Below are 22,419 nucleotides of genomic sequence, written 5' to 3' on the forward strand. Positions count from 1 at the left end.
CAAAGAATGAAATATAAATAGAGTAAATGTAACCAGAGAAACAAAAGATCTAATCAAAGTAAACTACAAAACACTACTATAAGAAACCAAAAGAAATTTACAAAAATGGAAGAATATACCATGCTCCTGGATAAGAAGACTTAACATTGTGAAAATGTCAATATTGCCCAAAGCAATCTGCACATAAACCCAATCCCAATTCAGATTCCAATGACATTCTTTAAAGAGATGGAAAATACAATTACAAACTTCATATGGAAAGAAAAGGGACCCAGGATAAGCAAAGCATTGCTTAAGAAGAAGAAAAAATTTGGCAGCTTCTCACTCCCTGATTTCAAAATTTACTACATGGCCACAGTGGCCAAAACAGTCGGGTACTGGTACAATGAAAGAGACATAGATTTATGAAAGAGGATTCAGAATCCAGAAATTAACCCATCCATAGACAGTCAACTGATCTTTGACAAAGGGCCAAAGTATAGGGAGGATATAGTCTCTTCAACAGATGGTTCTAGCAGAACTGGAAATCAATATCCAAAGATTGAGACAAGACCTTTAAATCACACTGTAAATAAAAACCATTTTAGCAAGGATTAAAGTTCTAAATGTAAATCCCAGAATTATAAAGGTCATCAATGAAAAAATAGGGACACGTTTAAGGGATCTAATACAGAGCACACACAGACTACAAAACACTGTGCATTGAGAAAATTGCACAAACAAAAGAGATGATTGGGACATACTAAAAATTAGAAACTTATGTGCACCATAAGATTTCATCATTTGATTTCTTGGCTGCTGCTTCCGTGAGTGTTGGTGATTGATCTGAGCAAAATGAACTCTGACAAGGTTAATCTTTTCTCCATTTATATGGATGTTGTTTATTGGTCCAGAGGGGAGGATTTTGTTTTCTTTATATTGAAATGCAACCCACACTGAAGGCTGTGGTCTTGGATCTTCATCAGTAAGTATTTTAAGTCTTCTTCCTTTTCAGCAAGCAAGGTTGCATCATCTGCATATTGCAGGTTGTAATGAGTCTTCCTCCAATCCTAATGCCACATTTTTCTTTATATAATACAGCTTCTCAGATTATTTGCTCAGCCTACAGATTGAATAAATATGGTGAACGAATACAACCCTGCCACACATCTTTCCTAATTTTAAACCATTTGGTGTTCCCTTGTTCTGTTTGAACAAATGCCTCTTGGTCTATTTACAGGTTCTTCATGAGCACAATTAAGTGTTCTTGAATACTCGTACTTTGAAATGTTTTCCATAGATTGTCATGATCCACACAATTAAAAGCCTTTGTACAGTCAACAAAATACAGGTAAACATCTTTCTGATATTCTCTACTTTCATACAAGATCCATCTGATGTCAGTGATCATAACACTCATTCCACATCCTCTTAATCTGGCCTGAACTTCTGGAAGTTGTGTGTTAATGTATGGTTGTAGCCAGTTTGGTATTACCTTTATTAAAACTTTACTTACATGGGATATCAGTGATATTGTCTGATGATTTCCACATTCCTTTGGGTCACCTTTCTTTGGAATAAGCACAAATATGGATCTCTTCCAGTCAATTGGCAGGTAGCAACATACAAGCCACCACAACACATAAGCCACCACAACATACAAGCCACCACAACATACAAGCCACCACAATATGAGAAACTGACAGATGAGTGATGACTCCAGAAACAAGTCCTTTCTAATAACATATCCAGCTAAATGAGATGGAGTCTCATCATTCTTGCTACAAAGGAGCATTCTGGTTGCACTTCTCCCAACACAGATTTGTTTATTCTTCTGGCACTTCATTATATGCTTGATATTCATTGCCACCAGCATTAAACAAACGCATCAATTATTTTCTAGTCTTCCTTATTTACTGTCCAGATTTACATGTCTATGAGGTAGTTGAAGACATCATGGCTTGGTTCATATACACCTTAGTCTTCCAAGTGACATTTTTGTTTTTTTAACAGTTTAAAGAAGGTGATACTCACCAACCATGCACTGCCATCAAGTCAGATCAGATTCATAGCGACCCTACGGTATTGTTGTTGTTAAGTGTTGTCAAGTAGGTTCTGACTCATAACAACCATGTATAGGGTTTCTGAGGAGTGGCTGGTAGGTTATAATTGCCAACCTTTTGGTTAGCAGTCCAGTGCTTGTCTTACAGCACCACACAGGACTCCAGTGACCCTACAAAACAGAGTAAACTGTTTCTTAGGGTTTCTGATAAAGTAAGTACTTATGGGAGTAGACATTCTTGTCTTTCTCCTATAGAGCAGCTGGTGGGTTTGAACTGCTGATCTTGCTGTTAGCAGCCAAACAACTAACTCATAGCCTAACCCACAGCACCATCAGAGTTCCTTAAAAAAGGTGACCACAAGCAAATCACCTTGAGCATCCAAAAACTGTTACCATGACCTGTGCTCTTGCCAGATGTACTTTTGTTTTGGCTGAACTACTTCCACCTGTAGGTAGCCATTGTTTTGATTTACCACTGGTAAACCTGTGGTTCATCTCCTGTTACTATTCTTAGAAGAGACACTTCAAGATCTTGATCATTGTCATTAAGTGTGATTGAGTCAATTCTGACACATTGTGAACCTGTATAGGGTTTCTAAGGAGAAGTTGGTGGGTTTGAACCATCAACCTTTCAGTTAGCAGTTCAGTGTTCACCCTTAGCACCACACCAGGACTGCACTTGATACCACTTGTTTAAAATTTCAATTGAAAGCTCTGCTCTTGTCTACAACTGATTTAGATGCAATAGCTTGACACCCACTGAGCAGAAAGTTTGCCCAATTTAAATTTTTCAACCAGAATTCTGTAAAAGGAAGCAATTGAGATCCCTGTGATGTTGGTTAGGTTTTCTCTTCAGTTAAGGCACAAACCAGACAAATTTTTGCTCACAAATCGATGTGGATAATCTGCTACTGCAGACTTTATCTTCAACAATGTCTTTATCCATTCTCAAAACAAAATGTCCATTTGTAAACTGCTGATTTCCTTGGGGCATTATCCCCATAAACTTTCCATAAAGCAGCAGTGATATCATGATTCTTTCACCTAAGCATCACTATAAATTTGAGGTTTGTTATTGCTTCAATTTTTGTAGAAATCAGATGTTCTGACAGAGGCACTTTTTAAACTATTATCTTATCCTTCTTAGTGCCTCAAACTAGATTTTGTTCAGACATGTTATAGTATAGCAAGTTAGCATGAATTTATTTTGGGGCAAAAAATTGAAATCCATGCATAGTTTTTTTCATAATATCCATCTTTCATGAACATTTTAAAGACCCCCTCATACTATTACATGCACAATCCTGCAATAACAGTAGTGACAATAATCTATGAGCTGATATACAAATAGACATACAAGTTGAACAGATGTGGGAAGGCAAATGGCACTACATCCACAAATAAATATAGATTTGACAGTGGATATTTCTACATATGTATATGGGGATGCAAATCTATCAATGAATATGGTAGAGCATACAGGGGAGAAAATTTGGTTCTACTTGACTCCAAGTCCAAGTTCTTTATCACAATCTATTACTCGTCCTCTCCTCCATATCCAGTCTTTCTGTCCTACTGCTATTATTGTTGTTAGTTGTCATGTCTGCTCCACCTCATTGAGACTTTATGTGGAACAGAATGAAACACAGCCTGAGCAATCTGTATAATCGTTGTTATGTTTGAGTCAGTTGTCTGCTACGCATCTGTTAGTTTGTTATGCTTTGGTGACTTGCATTTTGCTATGATGCTGGAAGCTGTACCACTGATATTTCAAATATAAGCAGAATTACTCATGATGGACAGGTTTCAATAGGGCTTTCAGACTAACACAGACTAAGAAACGTGTAGTGATCTACATCTGAAAATGAGTCAGTGAAAACCATATGGACCACAACATAATATTGTTTCCTTTGAAGGTCAAAGAATTAGTGTTAGTATTTTTTGTTTCCACATTGGTTGTAAGGGTCACCTTTTCTCACTTTTGCTTCAGGCTTTCAGAATTCTGGACCTAGGCCTATAACTCTGGTTTATCTGTCTAATGGATTACTATACCTGGGCAAGATAGTGGTCTTTGATCATCAAAATTAACTCTTGTCAGCACTACATAGTGCACAATTAACTCATAAGACATGTCCTGCTTTGTCACAGAGAAAGAAATATTGCTCTTGCTCAAGTATTTTCCTATTTAATACACAGTTCCATCCAATACTGCCCCTATTTCCTGAGTTGTATCTTCATTCCACCTTTCCTCAGTCTCACGATCAAATAGATTCTCTTTAACCCCATAACCATGTTCTATGACTCCTGCATAAAAATAAGCATCAACCTTATAATTTCAGTCTCCTTAATCTTACCTAATTTTTTTTAATTGTCAGGATTCTTGAAAGAGTTTCTATAGTCATACTCCATGACTTCTCATGCTCCATTCTCTTCTCAATATATTGCAGTCTGATTTTTACCTCTTCTTTGACTAATTGAAAGCATCTTAATTACTAAGGTCAACAAGTTTGATGCCTTCTTTATACTCAACATCCTACTTAAACTTTCTGTACTATTAGGTTCTGTTTGTACTTCTTAAAATGATCTAGACCCTCAACTAATGAACTATTTTATCTTTAAGCTCTTTTACCTTTAATACTATGTTTCAATCACTGGCTTATCATCCCCTAATCACTTCTTAAATGTTGGTAATCCCTAGGTTACTCTTCCATGCCTAAATTCTATTTTACAGTTCATACTATTCCTTTGGTTTTGCTTTTAACCTTGATTTGATCCCTCATCTAAAACATGGTGGCTTTTCGAAGGCCTCTTCTGTCTCCCATCTCATTCCATATGCCCAAACTGTATTTCCATTAAGATGAGCACAGACATCTTAATAAAATCATTATTTTGCCCTTATAATTGCTTCTGTTTATTTACTGATTTTGGTTAATTAGTCATTCTACCTGAAAATATCTTAACTGGTCTCTTATTCATCCTCACTCACAATATAAAGCTACAAATATTATTTTCCCCATACCATTATCACAAACTTATTGGAAACTTACTTCTGAGACCTTCCCTCCTAGTTGTTTCCTCTTTAGTCAGTCTAGAGGTTTTCAATCTGTTCTCCACATTTCAAATGTTTTTTTTTTCTAAAATACAAAATTCATCATATTTCTTCTGAAAATCCTGTTATCTACAAAATGATGTGTAGAAGAATAAGAAAATGAATGTCCCTGAAAAGGATGATTGTGATGCTTGTAACTCCATATGAAATAATTTGGACATAATTCTTTATTTTTTAAAATCTATTATTGTCTATTGAATGATGTCTGAATTTTTTTCATACGAAATTACAAACACTCCTTAACTAGCCTTCCCAGTTCCGTACATTCTTCTATTCCATTTATGAAAGTTTCTCAAATGTAACATACTTTTATAGCTCTTCATTTGGTACTGAGGACTAAAGTGTCCCATCAGGTGTTTTCCATCCTCTCATATGCATGTGAATGCTAGACAATGAGTAAGACTGAATAATAATTGATGTATTTGAATTATAATGCTAGTGAAGGATATTGAATATATCATGGACTACTAGAAGAATAAACAAATATTAGAAGAAGTATAGCCAGAATGCTCATTAGAAGCAAGGGTGATGAGACATTGTCTCATGTATTTTGGGCATGTTATCAGAAGGATGGGTTTCAGGAGAAGGACATTGTGCTTAGCAAAGTAGAGAGTCAGTGAAAAAGAGAAAGACCCTCAACAAAATGGATTGACACAATGGTCACAACAACAGCTCAAGCAATTATTGTAGGGGTGGTGCAGACTGGGCAGGATTTTGTTCTGTTGCATGTAGGGTTACTATGACTTGGAACAGTCTGGATGGTACCTAATGACAGTGATAAGACACTTCTGATATGAGGATGTAGGCACCCTTTTCACTTGGAATTATTTCTTTTTAACCCACCATTCTTGCATGCCATATGTTCTAATTCTGCTTAGCTTCTGTGAGACAGCTGCAAAAAAAAACCTCTGTAAGGCTTTCCTTACCTCTGGAGGCACACTTAGCTATATGACCATTTCCCTATTTTGAAACACTATTTGTTAAAACTCTGGTTACACACAACTTATGACTTTCTTTTTAGTGTGTTTCTTCCCCCAGGCTATATAATAAGCTCTCCAAACAAGCTGAGCTTTTGTTATTACCCCCTTTTTTTTTTTCACAAAATCTAGAAACACTGGATAAATAGAGCATTCAACAAATATTTTTGAATTATTGAAAGGACTCTGAAATTACAGAATTACAAAAGCCAATACCAACATTATTTCCAGCGCATTAGTAAATAACAATGAATTGTTGTTGTTACTGCTAAGTGTCATAGTCAGTTCAGACTCATAGTGACCCTGTGTAGGCTTTCTGAGGAGCAGCTGGTGAGTTTGAACCTCTGATTTTGCTGTTCAAACTGACCTTGAGGTCAAGCGCTTAATACACCTCATAATAATAAATTATAAAATGGAAACTGCATAATCGAATAAAGATACAACATTTTCATTTAGATTAGTAAAAACCAATCATACAGTACAATCAAAGCAAGTGACAGAGATTCGGGGCAAATTCAGAAGTGTGAAAGAAAAAGAATAAATTAATTTGAAGAAAGCTAAAACAATGAGGTTTCTTTCTGTAAACACACACACACACACACATATTTTATTTAATAAAAGAACAATAAAATAGTAGATATAAATTAATGTTATAAAAATGCTACTAATCAGTAATTCATTTTGACTAACCTAAAGCAAAAAGTCCTAGAGATTGAAGGGATTAAAGGTATCAGAAGGGAAAATTCTCCATATTTTCAGAGTTCCTAAACCTTGGATAAGTTGTTCAGAAAGTTGTAGAATTTCTTTGGAAGATAATCAAGATTTTATTCAAGAAGCCTAAAGTTAAAGAATCCTTTAATAGAAAATATATTTCTGATTCTATTGCTAAAACACACAGGAAAACTTCTGCTAATGAACTGCACGATGCCAATGGATCATATTGTACATCATTATAAAAATATACTCTTTAAAATTGACTAAATATGGATTTAAATTCAAGAATGTACATATTATAACTTTTCTTGAAATAAATTTAAAATAGGAATGACTGATATTTAAAATATTTAAATAGGATTATTTAAAAGTTACTGTTTCTGGGCAATAAAACATAAAAGCCTCTTTGTGAATCACTGTATAGTTCATTAAAAATTGATCCTAGATCTTGTCCACTTCTGATTTTTATTATTATCTTCATTATCAGTTTCCAGTAATAGCTGGAATAGATGGGATATCTCTTTATAATACTTTTTTTTCTCTGACTTAGAGTAAACCTTTGATATTAAGTTTCCCATTATTCTGTATGGTAAATTTGGAGTTCATAGTCTTTTAATGTACATTAAGAAAATCTCAAAGGCCAGATTCTGTTTTGTTACGTGGTATTTTCAATGATGAAGACTAGGCCTGTATGTAGGCAACAAATCATTGAAACATTCATGCCCATACACTTACAACTGTGATTTTTTTTTTTTTTTTTTAAGATAAGGTCAGATTTTATGAAATACATTATTAGCTACCATTTTTTATTTTGGATTAATTGCAACTCCAGAATATAGACTCAGGATTGTCCTCATCATTTTGAAACATGAAACACAAAATCTGTTTAGGGGAATTAAGTTTTATCAGCTAACTGGTTTTGATTCTGGAAAATTGTTCATGGAGGAGGATAAAACTCATTTATAAATTCTCATTTGGGCAAAATGATTTAGGCAACAGTGCTGGATGGATGGATACCTGATCTTATTAATGTCTAAAGTATGGTCCCTGTCAACATAGAAGAGAATACTTTGATTATAAGATGTGGGTTTTATATATATGAATATAAATGATGTTAATAATAACAGAAATTCTTTCTACAGTGAAATTTCTCAGTATGTTACATGATCTCGAATCAAACCAGATTTTCAGAAAAATATAACTTTGTGGGTTGCTTTTTTGTTTTTGTTTTTGGAGGAGAAAGTATTCTCACCTTTTCAAGAAATAACACCTACTAAATTTATTTCTGAATCAAATTTAGGGTATAATAGATATAACAGTTTCTAGGTAGTGTTATTTTGCTGTTGGGGGATATTGTTTTTCATTTACATTATATAAAATCTAATTTAATACTATAAGCCTTGGATACATTTTTAATGCATCAGGTATCATCTTTGAGTCCCTCCTTTAGGTCCCTACCCCTCAGCTGTCTGTATGGTACCTCCTCCTGAAGATGATCAGTCACATTTTAGGAATGCTAGACCTTTCATTCATGCTACCAGAGTACATTCAGACTTTTGACACCTCCCACCACTTTTTGGATGAAAAGTCACTTTTCAAATATAGAATCTGGCTTTCTTAGAAGCTGCTTAGTGGTGTGCCTAAAGTTCATACATTGCGGACAAGTTAATGCTCTTAATGGTGAACTTTAACACATGAGAAGTAGGTGATGGGAACAAACATGGCAGATAAATTCCACCTATCCTTTCTACCTCTTAAGGACTGTTTCAAGGTTTCAAGATTCTTCTAGACTGTTGCTTGGCAGCTTCTTGACAAATTGAGTGGTTCACCTGCCCAGCAAGTTGTATTTGTTGTTGGTAAGTGCCATCGAGTCTTTGGGCACCATGGCAACACACCACCTTCTCATCATTGTGTACCTCATTTCATTTTTACATTGCTTTCTCTGTCCTGGATGTGTGCCTCCAAAAGAATGCATGGACATTTCATTAAGGCTTTGTTTTCTACAATCTCTTGGCAGAGATGGCTAGTTTGCCACCAAACTTTAGGCTCCCACTTCAAAAATCTATAGTGTGGTCACTGGGAAACAGCCCACTGGTCAGAGACTCCATTTTGTTTTATTCCACCTCTCTCGGTATCAACATGTGGCCATATTGCCCATTCTTACCACTGGAATTTGAGCAAATATGATATTAAAAACTTCCAAGTTTAAGGTTTAAAAAATATACAGACCTTCCCATGTTCTCCTTACCCCAACTGCATCTGCTGTTAAAGATGCAGAAGCAAAGGTAGAGATTCATTGGGCAGGAAAGACCTTACCAGGAATATTTGTTTTGAACTATATGATATGAGTGAGAAAGGAAATTCTGCAGAAATTTTGTTTTATAATTGGATACCTAGTATGGCTCCCCTACCTGGTGAGTCTCCCTATTATTATTAAGATGATTAAGACAAAAGGATTTTAAGTCCACAAAAAATAAGTCCTAACAAGGCACTGTATGATAAGCACTTGACTACCTACCACAAACACAAGGTCAGAAGTTCAGACCTACCAGTCCCTCCTCAGAAACCCTACACAGGGATGCTGTATGAGTCAGAACTGACTTGACAGCACTTAACAATAACAACAAAAATTTAGATATCTATTAAATGACAAATTGGGGATTTGGTTCTAAAGTATGTTTTCTTAACTACTATAGTCTATTGCTTCATGTAACAATGAAAAATACACTTTTTAAAATATTAGCTATTTGTCAGGAATTTTACATATATTATCTCACATAACTTCAGAAGAACTCTTTGCAGTTTATACTCTTATTAATCCCATATTGAAGTTGGGGTAACCAAAGATTATAATAGCAAATAAAATGTGAACCTCAGAATTCTAACCCAGGTAGTCTGACTTGAAAGCACATTTATCTAACTACTCTGGTATAGTGCTTCCCAGAACAATTCAATACAGCAATGTAGTAGCAAATTTTTTATTTAAAAAAAACTAAGTACATATTTTCTAAATTAAAAAACAAACAACCAGCAACAACAATGTACTGTGGGGTATAAGTCATTTTACCTTAGATAAAATGCAAGCTCTAAATCCAATATATTACATTGGTCAAAATGATATACCAGCATCAAGTTTCACAATTAATAGAGTTCACTTCTGAGACAGTCTTAGGTGAGGTTTATTGAGGGACAGTAAGTTATTAACTATTTATAAAGCATGTATCAATTTCATAGATTTTTGTGGTTATTAAAAATTATGTAAGATACAGAATTTATGTAGTTAAGGGCCAAATCTTGAGAAATTATAAGCAGAGAATATTACTTAATTTATATCAATATCAAATCTCTTGATTTCAATTTATTATTACAAAGTTTATGTTACTAGAACAGTATAATATAATTTACTTCTTTTTCTTTCCTCTTACCATCTTCACTTTTGATTCTCCAGATTTGGGACAATGATTTCTTTCTAATTATTACCCACATGATAAGGTTACATGATGGCATAATCTAGGATATATTGAACACTCAATCAGTGATAACCATGCTCAATTTGCAAAGGCACCATCATTATTAGAATTAAAATATTAACAGAGATAAAAAATTCCCTAATTAGACAAAGGCTGATAAAGCTACATTTGTCCCTTGTTTTTTCATATCCTTTTTGAGCAGGGGTCTCAATAAGGACTTAACATTCACTTTACAAAGTCATTCCATTTTCATTTTTTACAGAATACTCAGCAATTCATGAATAGCTTCCTGACTGAAAACGGTGTTCATCTTTTCGCTAAAGCACATCATTTTACTTTCACAAATTTGTCATTTTGTTGTTGCAGGCATCCTACAGTGCATCAGCATTAGATACATCGCGTTCTTTAATTAGTGCTTGTGGTTCACTGTTCTTGATGATTGTTGTTGTTGTTGTTAAGTGCCATTAAGTCTGTTCTAAACCATAGTGACCCTGTATATGGTTTCCAAGGAGCGACTGGTAAGCTTGAACCACCAAACTTGGTGTTCAAACTGACTTTGCAGTCCAGCATATTAGCCCACAGTTCTACACCAGGACTCAAAGACATAGAAGAAATTTACTTTGTGAGCAAGGAGATGTCCTATGATTTGCTCATTTTACTAAAGTTGAATAACAAAATAGGCAATCTTAGACATTTTTTGCTATTTTCTCTGTCAGTGAGACAAGAGATCTTGTTGCTTTCAACTACCTGTATAAACTTGTAGACTATGTCTCAAAATAATTTAACAAGTCCTCGATTTCATGTAAAAAAAAAAAGAAAAGAAAAGAAACTAATGTCTTACTTCTGAAAGCATGTTTCTGAAAACTCTTGTTGTTGTTGTTAGGTGCCATCAAGTCAGTCCCTACTCATAGCAACACTATGCACAACAGGAATACTGTCCAGTCTTGCACCAGCATAATTTTTATTAACTTTGAGTCCACTGTTGCTGCCACTGGGTCAATCTATCTCATTGGGTGTCTTCTTTTTCACTGACCCATCACTTTACCAAGTTATTTCCTTCTTCAGGGAAATAAGTTCTCTCAGTTATATCCTTATCTTAGTCACATTGTTGTTAAGTATTATCTAGTTGGTTCTGATTCAGAGTGACCTTATGCACAACCGAAACACTGCCTCATTCTTGTTGTTAATTGCTGTTGAAATCTTCCAACTTGACCTTGCGCTTCAAACCAACCTTGTGGTTGAGTGTTTATCCTACAACACCATACCAGTCTTGTCATTGTTAATTGTGGATGAGTCAGTTTTGACCCAAAGCAACCCTGAATACGATTTCAGAGGAGCAACCGGTGAGATTGAACTACTGATCTTGCAGCTCAAACCAGTTTTGTAGATCAGCACATTAACTCACAATGCCACACATCAGGTTTCATTTTTTTGTTGTTTTTGTTAAGTGCTATAGAGTCGTTTCCAACTTATAGTAACCCTGTATAGGATTTCTATAGGGTTTCCGAGGAGCAGCTGGTGAGTTTGAACCACCAACCTTGTGATTCAAATTGACCTTGCAGTCCAGCACATTAACTCACAGTACTACACCAGGTTCCATTGTTATCATTGTTGTTAAGTGCCATTGATTTGATTCCAAGCCATAGCAACCTTGTATAGGGTTTCCAAGGAGCAGCTGGTGAGTTTGAACCACCGACCTTGCAGTTCAAATGGCTTTGCAATCTGGTGCATTAACCCACAGCACCACAGACAAAAAGCACTCTTTGAGCTGTAGAAAAAAATGATTTTGTGGGCACAGCTTAACAAATTTTTAAGAAAACTCAAGTGGACATCTTCCTAAACCATTGAAGCTTTGCAAGATTAAAGGAATGCAGTTCTCATAAAAACAATAGTGTGTAGTTGGATCAAGTATTTCAATGAAGGTCAGGAGAACGCCAAAGATGAGCCAAAAGAAGAAATATTGACAAATAATGGAACTGGAACTAACTTCTAGAAACTGGCTCTAAAAGAAGATTGTAAATTCACCACTGATATGATTGCTACTGAAGTTGGGATCATACATGGTTCCACATTTATAAGATTAAGCAACTATCTTTACCTCAGCAACCTTTAGGCTGTCAAAATCATGTGCAAAGATCAGCTGGCTCAAAGAGCTGATCTTTCCATCAGTCTTTTAAATAAGATTGAAGCAAATGAAGATAATTTTGTAGAACAAGTTGTAACTAGGGTTGAGTCTTGGATTTATTAGTATGATCCACAGAGCAAGGTTGAATTAAAACTATGGATTTCTAGGGCATAAATTCAAGGCAGAGACATCAACTCAGAAGGTAATGGTGACTGTTTTGGGGGACTCCAAAGGGGAAATCTTGATAGATTTTCTTTCAAAGACACAGGACTATCATGGGGTCTTATTATGGAGAAATTTTAGGAAAACTGCACTGATGAGAAAAAACACAGGATATTTTTACCCAAGGAATGTTTTAAAAATCACAACAGTCTTCAAGGGAAGCAAGAGCTATCCTAGGAGAATTTTGTTGGGAAGCCTTATCCTACAGCCCTGATGTTTCCCTTTCTAACTTCTTTTTATTTTCCAAATTCAAAAACATTTCAAAGAAAGGCAATTGGACTCCTTTGAGGATGCCAAAACTACCATTTTAACGTAGTATAAATTGAAAAGTGCAGAATTCTTTAAAGAAAGGTTAAAGAGATAACAACACCACTTTCAGAATTGTATAAAGCTATGTACATGATATATTGAGAAACAATAGCTTTGTATTTTCATTTTATTTATTAACGAAGTTTTCTATAATTTCGTCACAATATTTTTCAAGCATATATGTGAATCAAAACCCCAGAGAACAACTTCTGCTTCTTTCAAGATTAGCTGACAATGAGATGGCTCCAACTCACGGCAATCTTTTGTATAACAAATGAAATGTTACCTTTTCTTGTTCTATTTTCCTGATTACTGGTATATTTGAGTCCATTTGTTTGGCTCTTGTGTGGTGCCCTCCAACCTAGTGGGCTCATCTTCAGCACGATATTGATAATATACTAATATTCTCCATAAAACCCAGAGATAATTGGCTAATTTTCAAATGGAGATCAGCAGACTTTTCTATTATTCTGGTTTACGCTGGCTGAAATCTCCGTTAAAACTTATCTATTATTTCCTTGTGTCTCTTGGTATAAGAAATACTGGTAGTCTATCTTTTAGCATCATAGCAATTTGCAAACTATCACAGTAAAGCAAACTGACAGATAGGTGTGAGCATGCTTTTCTAGGACTTCGAATTCTAGTGCCAGATCTAAGTGCTTTGGAGACAAAAGTTTTGTTGTAATCCTAGAAGTCATTTCCTTCTCTGCTTTTGGCCTACCATAGTCCTTGTCCTTTGAAGACTCATAGCTCCAGGGACATTGTTCTGTATGTGTTCATTAATAGATAGCCATGATAGATTGTGCAAAGGAAAATATACCTAAAGTACACCAACACACCTTGCTAAAGATTTACCCTGGTAGCAAATTTCAGTCCATAGCACTTTTCTTAATCTTGTTATTTTATTTTATATTTTAGCTAAAATGAGAAACCATTTCTCTTTTATTTTATCACACAGACCCTGCCATTCTAAGTTTCTTACCATTGTTCATGTTTTCACTCCAGTTGAATGTCCAGTCCACAAATCTCCATATGTTGAAACTATAGCCATCCTTCAAACACCCAGTTCAAATCTTTCACAGATGTGTACTTTGCTTCCCCTATTTCGTCCCCTATTTTTTTCATCTCCTTCTATTTTTTTTTGGCAGGCCTGTTTTAAGGCAGAAACTACTTCTTGATATATCTCTATGCCATATATGTAGTCTTAATGAATAAGCTGTTCATTATAGGATTTCAATACATATTCTTATGAAGTCTTTTCCCACCAAGGCCTATATAAATAGCATAAACTGGATTAATCAAATGTATATTTAAATTAAGGTGAGGTAGATTGTGAATGAGGAATTATGCTATTTGCATCAATTCTATCACTGAAAACAATGAAAAATGCTGAATGAACTATATCTTTAAAATTACCATAAACAAATTAAAATCTGAAAGTTAGTGGGGTCTTCATAAGAAACAAAATTATAGTTTTTAAAAGGCCATTTGGTTATACTATGCTTCTGAACTTTGATTAATCATTTTCACAGGATAATGACAGAAGACCTATCTGAGGTTTTACCATAGAATAAGAGAGAACCAGTATCCACTTGCTCTCTTTTTCTAATCCCAAGTGACTATAAAGAAGACTGCCTTGGTATGATGAACAATGCAAGTGCAAAACAAAGGAAAGAAGAAGAAGAATTTATACCCGGATGTAAACAGAACCTGAGAATTTTAAACTCATAAATTATTTTGAAGTTATCTTTCACTGTGACTTTTACATCACTTGAGAAAAATTAAAAAGCAAATGAGCAGAACACATTTATCCTAGATCTCTGGAAAAACTCCCATAATAATATTTCAAAAACAATGATTAACACACAGTGAAAAATAAACAGCCACACAAGGAAACAATGAATAGAAACAACTCCACACATATTTCTGATTTTAGAATTTCAAGACACAGAACTATAGATGAAGACTTTTGAAGCTTTCTAAGTCTCAAAAATAAGTTCGATATTAGAAATTATTTGCAGGGGGAAATTAACTACAATAAATATCACAGTAAGTTAGAAAAAAATACAATTGAAATTAAGGAAGCTTAATACGGTATGGCACTGTGGGTTAATGTGCTGGACTGCAAAGTCAGTTTGAACCACAAGGTTAGCAGTTCAAGCTCACATGCTACTCCTCAGAAACCCTATACAGGGCTACTATGGGTTGGAATTGACTCAATGGTACTTAACTACAACAACATTTATCATAATAAAATGAACAAACCAACGACAACAACAAAAATCCTTTTGCTTTCTAATCAATTTCAACTCATAGCAACCCTATGTGTGACAGATTAGAAGTGCTTCATACGATTTTTTTGGCTGTAGTCTTTACAGAAGCATATTGCCAGGCCTATCTTTTATAGAGTAATTGGTTGTGGTGGTGGTTGTGTGTCGTGGAATTAGTTCTGACTCATAGCAACCCTGTAGAGGGTTTATGAGGCTGTAAATCATTATTGTTGTTGTTGTTAAGTGCCTTTGAGTCGATTCCGACCCATAGCGACCCTGTACAGGGTTTCCGAGGGTGTAAATCCTTACGGGAGTAGAAAGCCTCATCTTTCTCCCGCGGAGCGACTGGTAGTTTCGAACCGCTGACCTTACCGTTCACAGCCCGATTCGTAACCACTACGCTACCAGAGCTCCTGTAAATCATTATAGGAGCAGAAAAATCATATCTTTTTCCCACAAAATGGCTAGTTCAAATAAGCAACATTTAGGTTGAGGAGCTTGAATTAAATACTTGGAAAATAAACTATTTGGAGTGCACCTCAGAAATAAAAAAAGAAGAAAGAAAAGATAGGAATAAGCAAGGAAAGTATAGGAACGTTAAAAAAAAACGGAGGACAAAATAAGAAAATTTATGATAAGTGAAGACATAAGAAATATAATAAAAAATTTTTTTAAAAAGGGACTACATTTGAAGAAATAATAACCCGACATTCCTTAAAGTATAGTAATGACATTAATCAATAATCTTGAGAGACCTGGTATTTAAGGAAGAAAACAACAACAAAAAAAGAAGTTGACATATGGAAACATCATGATGAAATTTTGAAAAACTATATGTAATGTAAAAATATTATAAGTAGCCAGAGAACAGCAGTAAGAGCAAGAGATGACTTTTTGATACTATAATGGATGACAGAAAACAGTGGAATGTCTTTATGTGCTAGAAGTAAATAACTACTAACTCAAAATCTATAACCAAAGAACACAATTTCTAATATGATAGAGAAAGAGTGACCTTTTAAAATAAGCAAATAATGAGAGAGTTTGTCATCACAAATTTCTTACTTTTAGAATTTCTTAGAAAATATTTTGAGTAAAAGGAAAAGTGATTCTTGATGGAAGGTCTGTGATACAGTATGAAATAAATATTTTTAGAAATCTAGCAATTACTGGGTGGATACAAGACAAACTTGATTTTTCAAGGAAAGATAAATAATATCTAGTAGTATTTTAAAAGAAAAGAAAGAACTAATATACTAACCAGAAATAGCACATGCATTGGGAAAGGGATAAATGGATTAAAATTATTTCAAGGTAATATTTTAGAATAGGGTTATAAATTTTATTGAATTTAGTTATTTGCAAATGAAGTATAAATGTTGCAATCCTACACTAACCACTAATAGAAGAGAGACAAAATGTATCATTTCCAAACCAGGGGAAAACAATGATGCGATAATAAAAAATACAAAAGTCATACTACTTAGTGAAAAATGCAAGAAAGGAAACAGACTTTTTGATTCCATTCGTATAAAATTACACAACACACTAAATGAACTATATATTTTTGTTGTTGCTGCTAAGTGCTGTCTAATCAGTTCTGACTTATGGTGACTCTGTACAGGGTTTCTAAGGAATAGCTGGTGGATTTGAACCACTGACCTTGTAGCATAGTCCAGTGCTTATCCTATAGCACCACACCAGGACTCCAAACTTGGCCTATTCCAAGTCAGGAACAGAGTACTGTATCTTTCACCCACAGGGCAGCTAGTGGGCCAGAACCACTAAATTTGCATCTAGCAGTTGAACACTTAACCTACTACACTAGGGTTGTAAACATAAGCAAATATTTATAACAATAAAAGGTGATAAAATCATGACTAAAATACATTTTAGTGGTTAAGTCTAAATCAAGGAAACAGGTTGCAATGAAAAGGACTAGATGCTTGGTTATACGTAGTTGAAGAATAACTGTTAAACTATACATGCATATTTTTTATATCTTAAAAAAAGTTTTTTCTACACTATTTTACAAAAAAAATCTATTTTTAAAAAATTAAATGTGCTATAAATCTGAGAATATATTTAAAAAAGAATATATGAACATTATCCTATCCTTTGGAGTCCTGGTGTGGTGTTGTAAGGTAGCCACTGGACTGCAAAGCTGGTTTGAACTGCAAGGTCAGCAGTTCAAACTCACCAGCTGCTCCTCACAAACTGAATGCAGGGCTGCTATGAGTTGAAACTGACTTAACAACAACATTAAGAAAAATATGATCTTGGAAACCCTATTAGAGTCCTTTTCCTTCAGGAGGTCACTGAGGTCCCAAAGACTATGAACTTCTAATCTATACAAATAAAGTGATTCTATGAACTCACATAATAACAGCAACAACAAATGTCTATTTTCAGGCTAAATTTGCTTTTGATAAAAAATATACCTTGTCTAGCCTCAACCATGGAACAACAAGGGCTCTGGGATACAGGGATTGAGGCATGGTTTGAATGGGTACAAGAGGGGAAATAATGTTAAGATGCTTGGCTGTCTTTTGAATCTTGGTTTCCCTGGCATACCATTATAAAATTGACACTTGAGGGGGAGATAAAGGAATAGCCAGAAACATTACCATAGAAAGTTTGTAAGTCTGTCTTCAGCCTATAACTGATTGGAATACCTAAAATGGGGCTAGAACTTGCCCAGGGAAGGAGGCTTCCTGAGGAGCCTTTGCATTGCATAAGACCATAGGGAGAATCCTGATCCCCATCCAGAATCTTCTGAGGTGGGAAAGTTCCACTTGAAAGGACAAGCAGACCAGCATGGAGTGGCTAGAAGAACAGAAGATACTTCTTGAAAGAAAGACCAGCAGAAAAATTCAAAAACAATAATGGCAATCTGATTGACTACTACAAGAACAAGCAAGTTGTATGCTGGGGAGCCATCAAGGCAAGTGGTCAGGTTCCCTCAGAGCAAACCCCCTTCCAAGACTGAGACTCAAGGGGAATACATGAGCAGGCATGTGGTCTTGGTGGCAACCACATTGTCTACTGATAAGGGAAAGTGGTGGAAAAACAGCAATGAAGTTGAAAGCTAAGTCCGACCATGTTCAATAGACTCCTGTCAACCTGATAATTGCTATCAGGACTGACTGTGAGAGTTGCAAATGCAAAGGTAGACATTTTGTAACAAAACAAAGGGAGTGGTTAATTTTGCAGTCCAGGAGCAGAGATCTCTGGGACCATCAAGGGAGAAGAGTGGACTGTGGGACCCTATCCAGAGAAGCAGTGACACCAGAGATGGAGGCAGAGATGACGACGTGGAGAGATGGAGCGACTGGAGACTCTGGACTCAGGGAGGCAGTGGGGCTGTGTGCTGATGGCTGGGGAGCAGGAGCAGGCTTGTGGGGTGTATCCTTTGGTTGTTTGATGATACATGAAGGGGACCGTAATCATTTCAATGAAACAAAATAGGATAGGATGAATGTAAAGCTGATGTTCTCCCATGTAAACTATCACTCAATTCACAATAAAAACTTTATATATATATATATGTCTTGTCTGATCTGAAGTGAGAAAGAAATGAAGCCAATCATGGAATGTAGGATGAAACACAGCATTTTGTTAGATGCTAGATTTTATGTGGAAATGGTTAGAATATTAGTTGATGGAGGAAGAAGCACACTCCAGGAAAATACATATGGATATATAATAGATTTCATATCTAATCCTAAATGGATGGTTGTTGTTTTGTTATGTGCCGTGGAGTCAGTTCTGACCCATAACGACCCTCCACAGGGTTTCTGAAGCTATAAATCTTTACGGGAGCAGAAAGCCTCATCTTTCTCCCGCAGAACAGCTGGTAGTTTCAAACTGCTGACCTTGCGGTCCGCAGCCCAATTCGTAACCACTATACTACCAGAGCTCCTTAATCCCAAATGGATGGATGGCTTTATTTCCTGTATTCTGTGCATAATACTGTATGCTGCCAATTGACACACCGTTAATGTTTTGTAGGCAATGTGTGGTGGTGTTTGTTGAATTACTATTTTCTTGAAAATCCTTAAGGAGCTGTTCTACTCTCGGGTCACTGTGAATCAAAGGTAACTCAGTGGCAGTGGATTTCATCTTTGTTTTGCTCTTCTACAAAAGTCTGTATAAATTCAAGCATTATATTATAGTACTACTAGATTATGTACTTAACAACAACAAAAACTAGATTATGTACTATGGAATGTATGCTCTCTATATTTTAATATAAAGCCTATTACAATGGAATATTCTAATAATTTTATGATGATTAAGTGTTTTTGTCTTAATTAACTAATTTCAATTCTTATAATTTTGTTGGCAGAGACCCCATTTTGCAGATGAGGATTCTTGAACTCAAAAAAGGCTAGAAGAACTGGAATTAAGTTTCCCGTGGTCAGACTTCAAAGCCCTGTTCTTAGCTACTTTATCTGAAGCATTAACATTCAAAGATCATTTGTATAAAGATTAAAATGCCATTTATTCTTTCAAACCACATTCTGCATTCACTCAAGCCTTTTCTACTGACCCAGTAGAGGAAAGGACAGACATTTTCCCAGAAGCACAATGAACAACAACAGGACATGTGTATGTGGGTGCAAGGGAAATGCAGAAACTTGAGCATAAATCTCTTTCAAAACAAAACCACAGCATCTTTAATCAAGTCCTGGCAATCATTGTATCATTTCTCTGAGACTGGAATTGGTAAATGTGGGCTATCCCACTAGACCTTTAATACTTGGTTAGAAATGAATCCAAGAAGATGACTAGCAAGCCAATTCATGCAGTACAAACATGAATCTGTAATTCTCTTCCCCAGTACCACAAAATACAGTTAGTTTGTCCTGCGTTCACTTTAAAGACAGTGAGTGTCTGGGAGAAAGCATAAGACCGTTGAAAGCAGGGCCAGAAGTAATAAGTAGGAACTGCCAATAAATGCTAGCCAGTTTCTTCTAAAAGTACAAGCTACTGTCAGTTTTCAACGATTTCTAAGGTTGACCAGGATGCATGCAATGATTGAGCACACGTGCAAAGTTTGCCTTCCAGTAAAGGAAATGGAGTTTTCTTTCACCTGGGTAAAATTAAGCAGCTGATAATTACATCTCCTAGTATGAAGAGATTAAAATAATAAAATAAAAATAAACCAAATTCTTTAATTTGGATTCTAATCTCTCCCATTATCCCTGCACATTTACATAAACTCTGCTATGATGGAATTCTTCTCACTCAGCAGGATGAAGATCATCTTCTCAGCAGCAAAACTCAGCCACACAAGTGATTTTCCTCCACTTCCCAGCTTTCCCCCTTAGAACTCATTCTAAGTGAAGACAAGGGCCCATCAAAAGATTGGAGTTGTTTTGTGTCTTGCCCTTAGGGGTACTTTATTTTTCTTAAAATGATTATCTCAACCTTACTGTAGCCAAAAAATAAAAACAAAGCAAAACCCTAAAACAAATTTCTGAGGTGGTTTAAATAAAAAAATACAAAAGATGGATATATATAAATTTATTCATAATTAGTTTACAGATTGGACCACACCAAGACTCCAAAATCAGCAAGCCACTTAGGGATAAAGGCTAGTACAATTATCAGGAGTAAGCCAAATGCTACCTTTGTTCTTACTCAAATCATCTGCGTTTAAAAAAAAAAAAAAATCTTCTAACAAATTTTCTATTTCCTAGTTAAAGAGGATTATATAGCAAACAAAACTAGTGGCTGGAGAGCAAAGAATTCTCCAACATTTTATTACCTGCCCAGTACAAATTAGTTCATTGTAGTTAACTCCTGCCAGGAACCCGTTTTCCTGTCACCCATCAGGATGATAGAGTATGGCAGGTCGGCTGCTGTCCCAAGCTCTTCCTGATCAGAAGGTTGTCAGACATGCTGCCTGGCCACTCTCTCCTACATTGTGTGGCAGCTCTGGTGTTTGTGTAGCAAGGTACACAAACTAGCTCAAATGACTCCTCACTATCCTATCAAATCTCTGTAGGCACATGAGAGGGCCTCCTCCAGGTACAATGAAGCAACCCTACAAATTTCACTTTGTAATAACTATAAGACACAGAAATTGTATTAGCTCCATTAGATGGAGTCATGAGGAATATTCAAAAAGGTTAGCTGAATATAGTTAATGCCACCGTTAGACTAAGATAAAAAATCACTTTGTTAACTTAGAGCATTTTCTCATTGGTAACACCCCATATTAAGGTGCCATTTATGAACAGTTTATTATTATTTATTAATGTGTGGAGCACTTTATAGAATGCTCGATAACAACTTAAATTCATGTATTAAAGATGTACATACATGGTTTAATACGATTTACGTCTCATAATATTCCTTGAAACAGCTTCCCATAGCATCATCCTTTATGCATTTATTACTAATGCATTTTATAACATACTTTATAATGCATTATTTGAACAAGTTGCTGCATTTAGTGATCATTTCATAAATAAGGATAAAGCATTTATAAATGGCACCTTAATTTTAAAGTGTTACCTTCCCATTACTAGATAGCTGCTCACCATTCATCTCATTTTGTGATAATTCTCCAAATGCACCACTTAATAAAACAGACACTAACTTCTATTTCCTGTTATCTGATTAAAAGTTTATTGAGTCATTTTCTCCATTTGCTTTCAGAGTTGGAAGCCTGGAGAACTTAGAGTGATTTTTGATGAAACCAAACTTTTAGTCAACAACACTTCTGAAAAGATGATAGCAGTATAGACAGAGAACTACCTACCATATTGGACGAAGCCTGTTGCTTGGATTCTTTGTAGAATTCAATTTTTTGACTAGAAAGAACAATCCAGGAAGTAGCCCAGTTTTTCCTTAAGGAAAAAAAAAAAAAAGGGGGGGGGGAGGAGATCAGTTAAAGAAAATATTCATACAAGTAGTGTCAGCAACATTTGGAAGAAGTAGAGAACATCTTCTTCATTTTTAACTGACTTTCCTGAAAGTTTTCTTGTTGTTAAAACTTATATATAGATTGTATGGAATCAACTACTAAAAATTCTATTTTGTGTGTATGTGTATAACCACAGCACCAATAAAGGGCCTAGAGTTTTATACCATGTCAAAAATAACGTAAAAGATGAGTCCGAGATTCTTCTCCTACTGTTCATAACTGTTGTGTTGTTAAGTGCCATAGAG

The 22,419-nt window shown here is 35.3% G+C and overlaps 1 protein-coding gene across 1 annotated transcript in view; it reads right to left on the reverse strand.

Moving 5' to 3' along the window:
- ARHGAP15 (Rho GTPase activating protein 15) overlaps positions 1–22,419 on the reverse strand; it is a 1,003,601-nt gene that overhangs the window by 835,274 nt on the left and 145,908 nt on the right. Inside the window, exon 4 of the mRNA XM_006834567.1 lies at positions 22,010–22,097. Within this exon, the coding sequence (XP_006834630.1) occupies positions 22,010–22,097 (88 nt within the window). The remainder of the gene's footprint in view (positions 1–22,009; positions 22,098–22,419) is intronic.

The sequence above is a fragment of the Chrysochloris asiatica genome, unplaced genomic scaffold (genome assembly GCF_000296735.1).
Source record: "Chrysochloris asiatica unplaced genomic scaffold, ChrAsi1.0 scaffold00012, whole genome shotgun sequence".
Classification (NCBI taxonomy): domain Eukaryota; kingdom Metazoa; phylum Chordata; class Mammalia; order Afrosoricida; family Chrysochloridae; genus Chrysochloris; species Chrysochloris asiatica.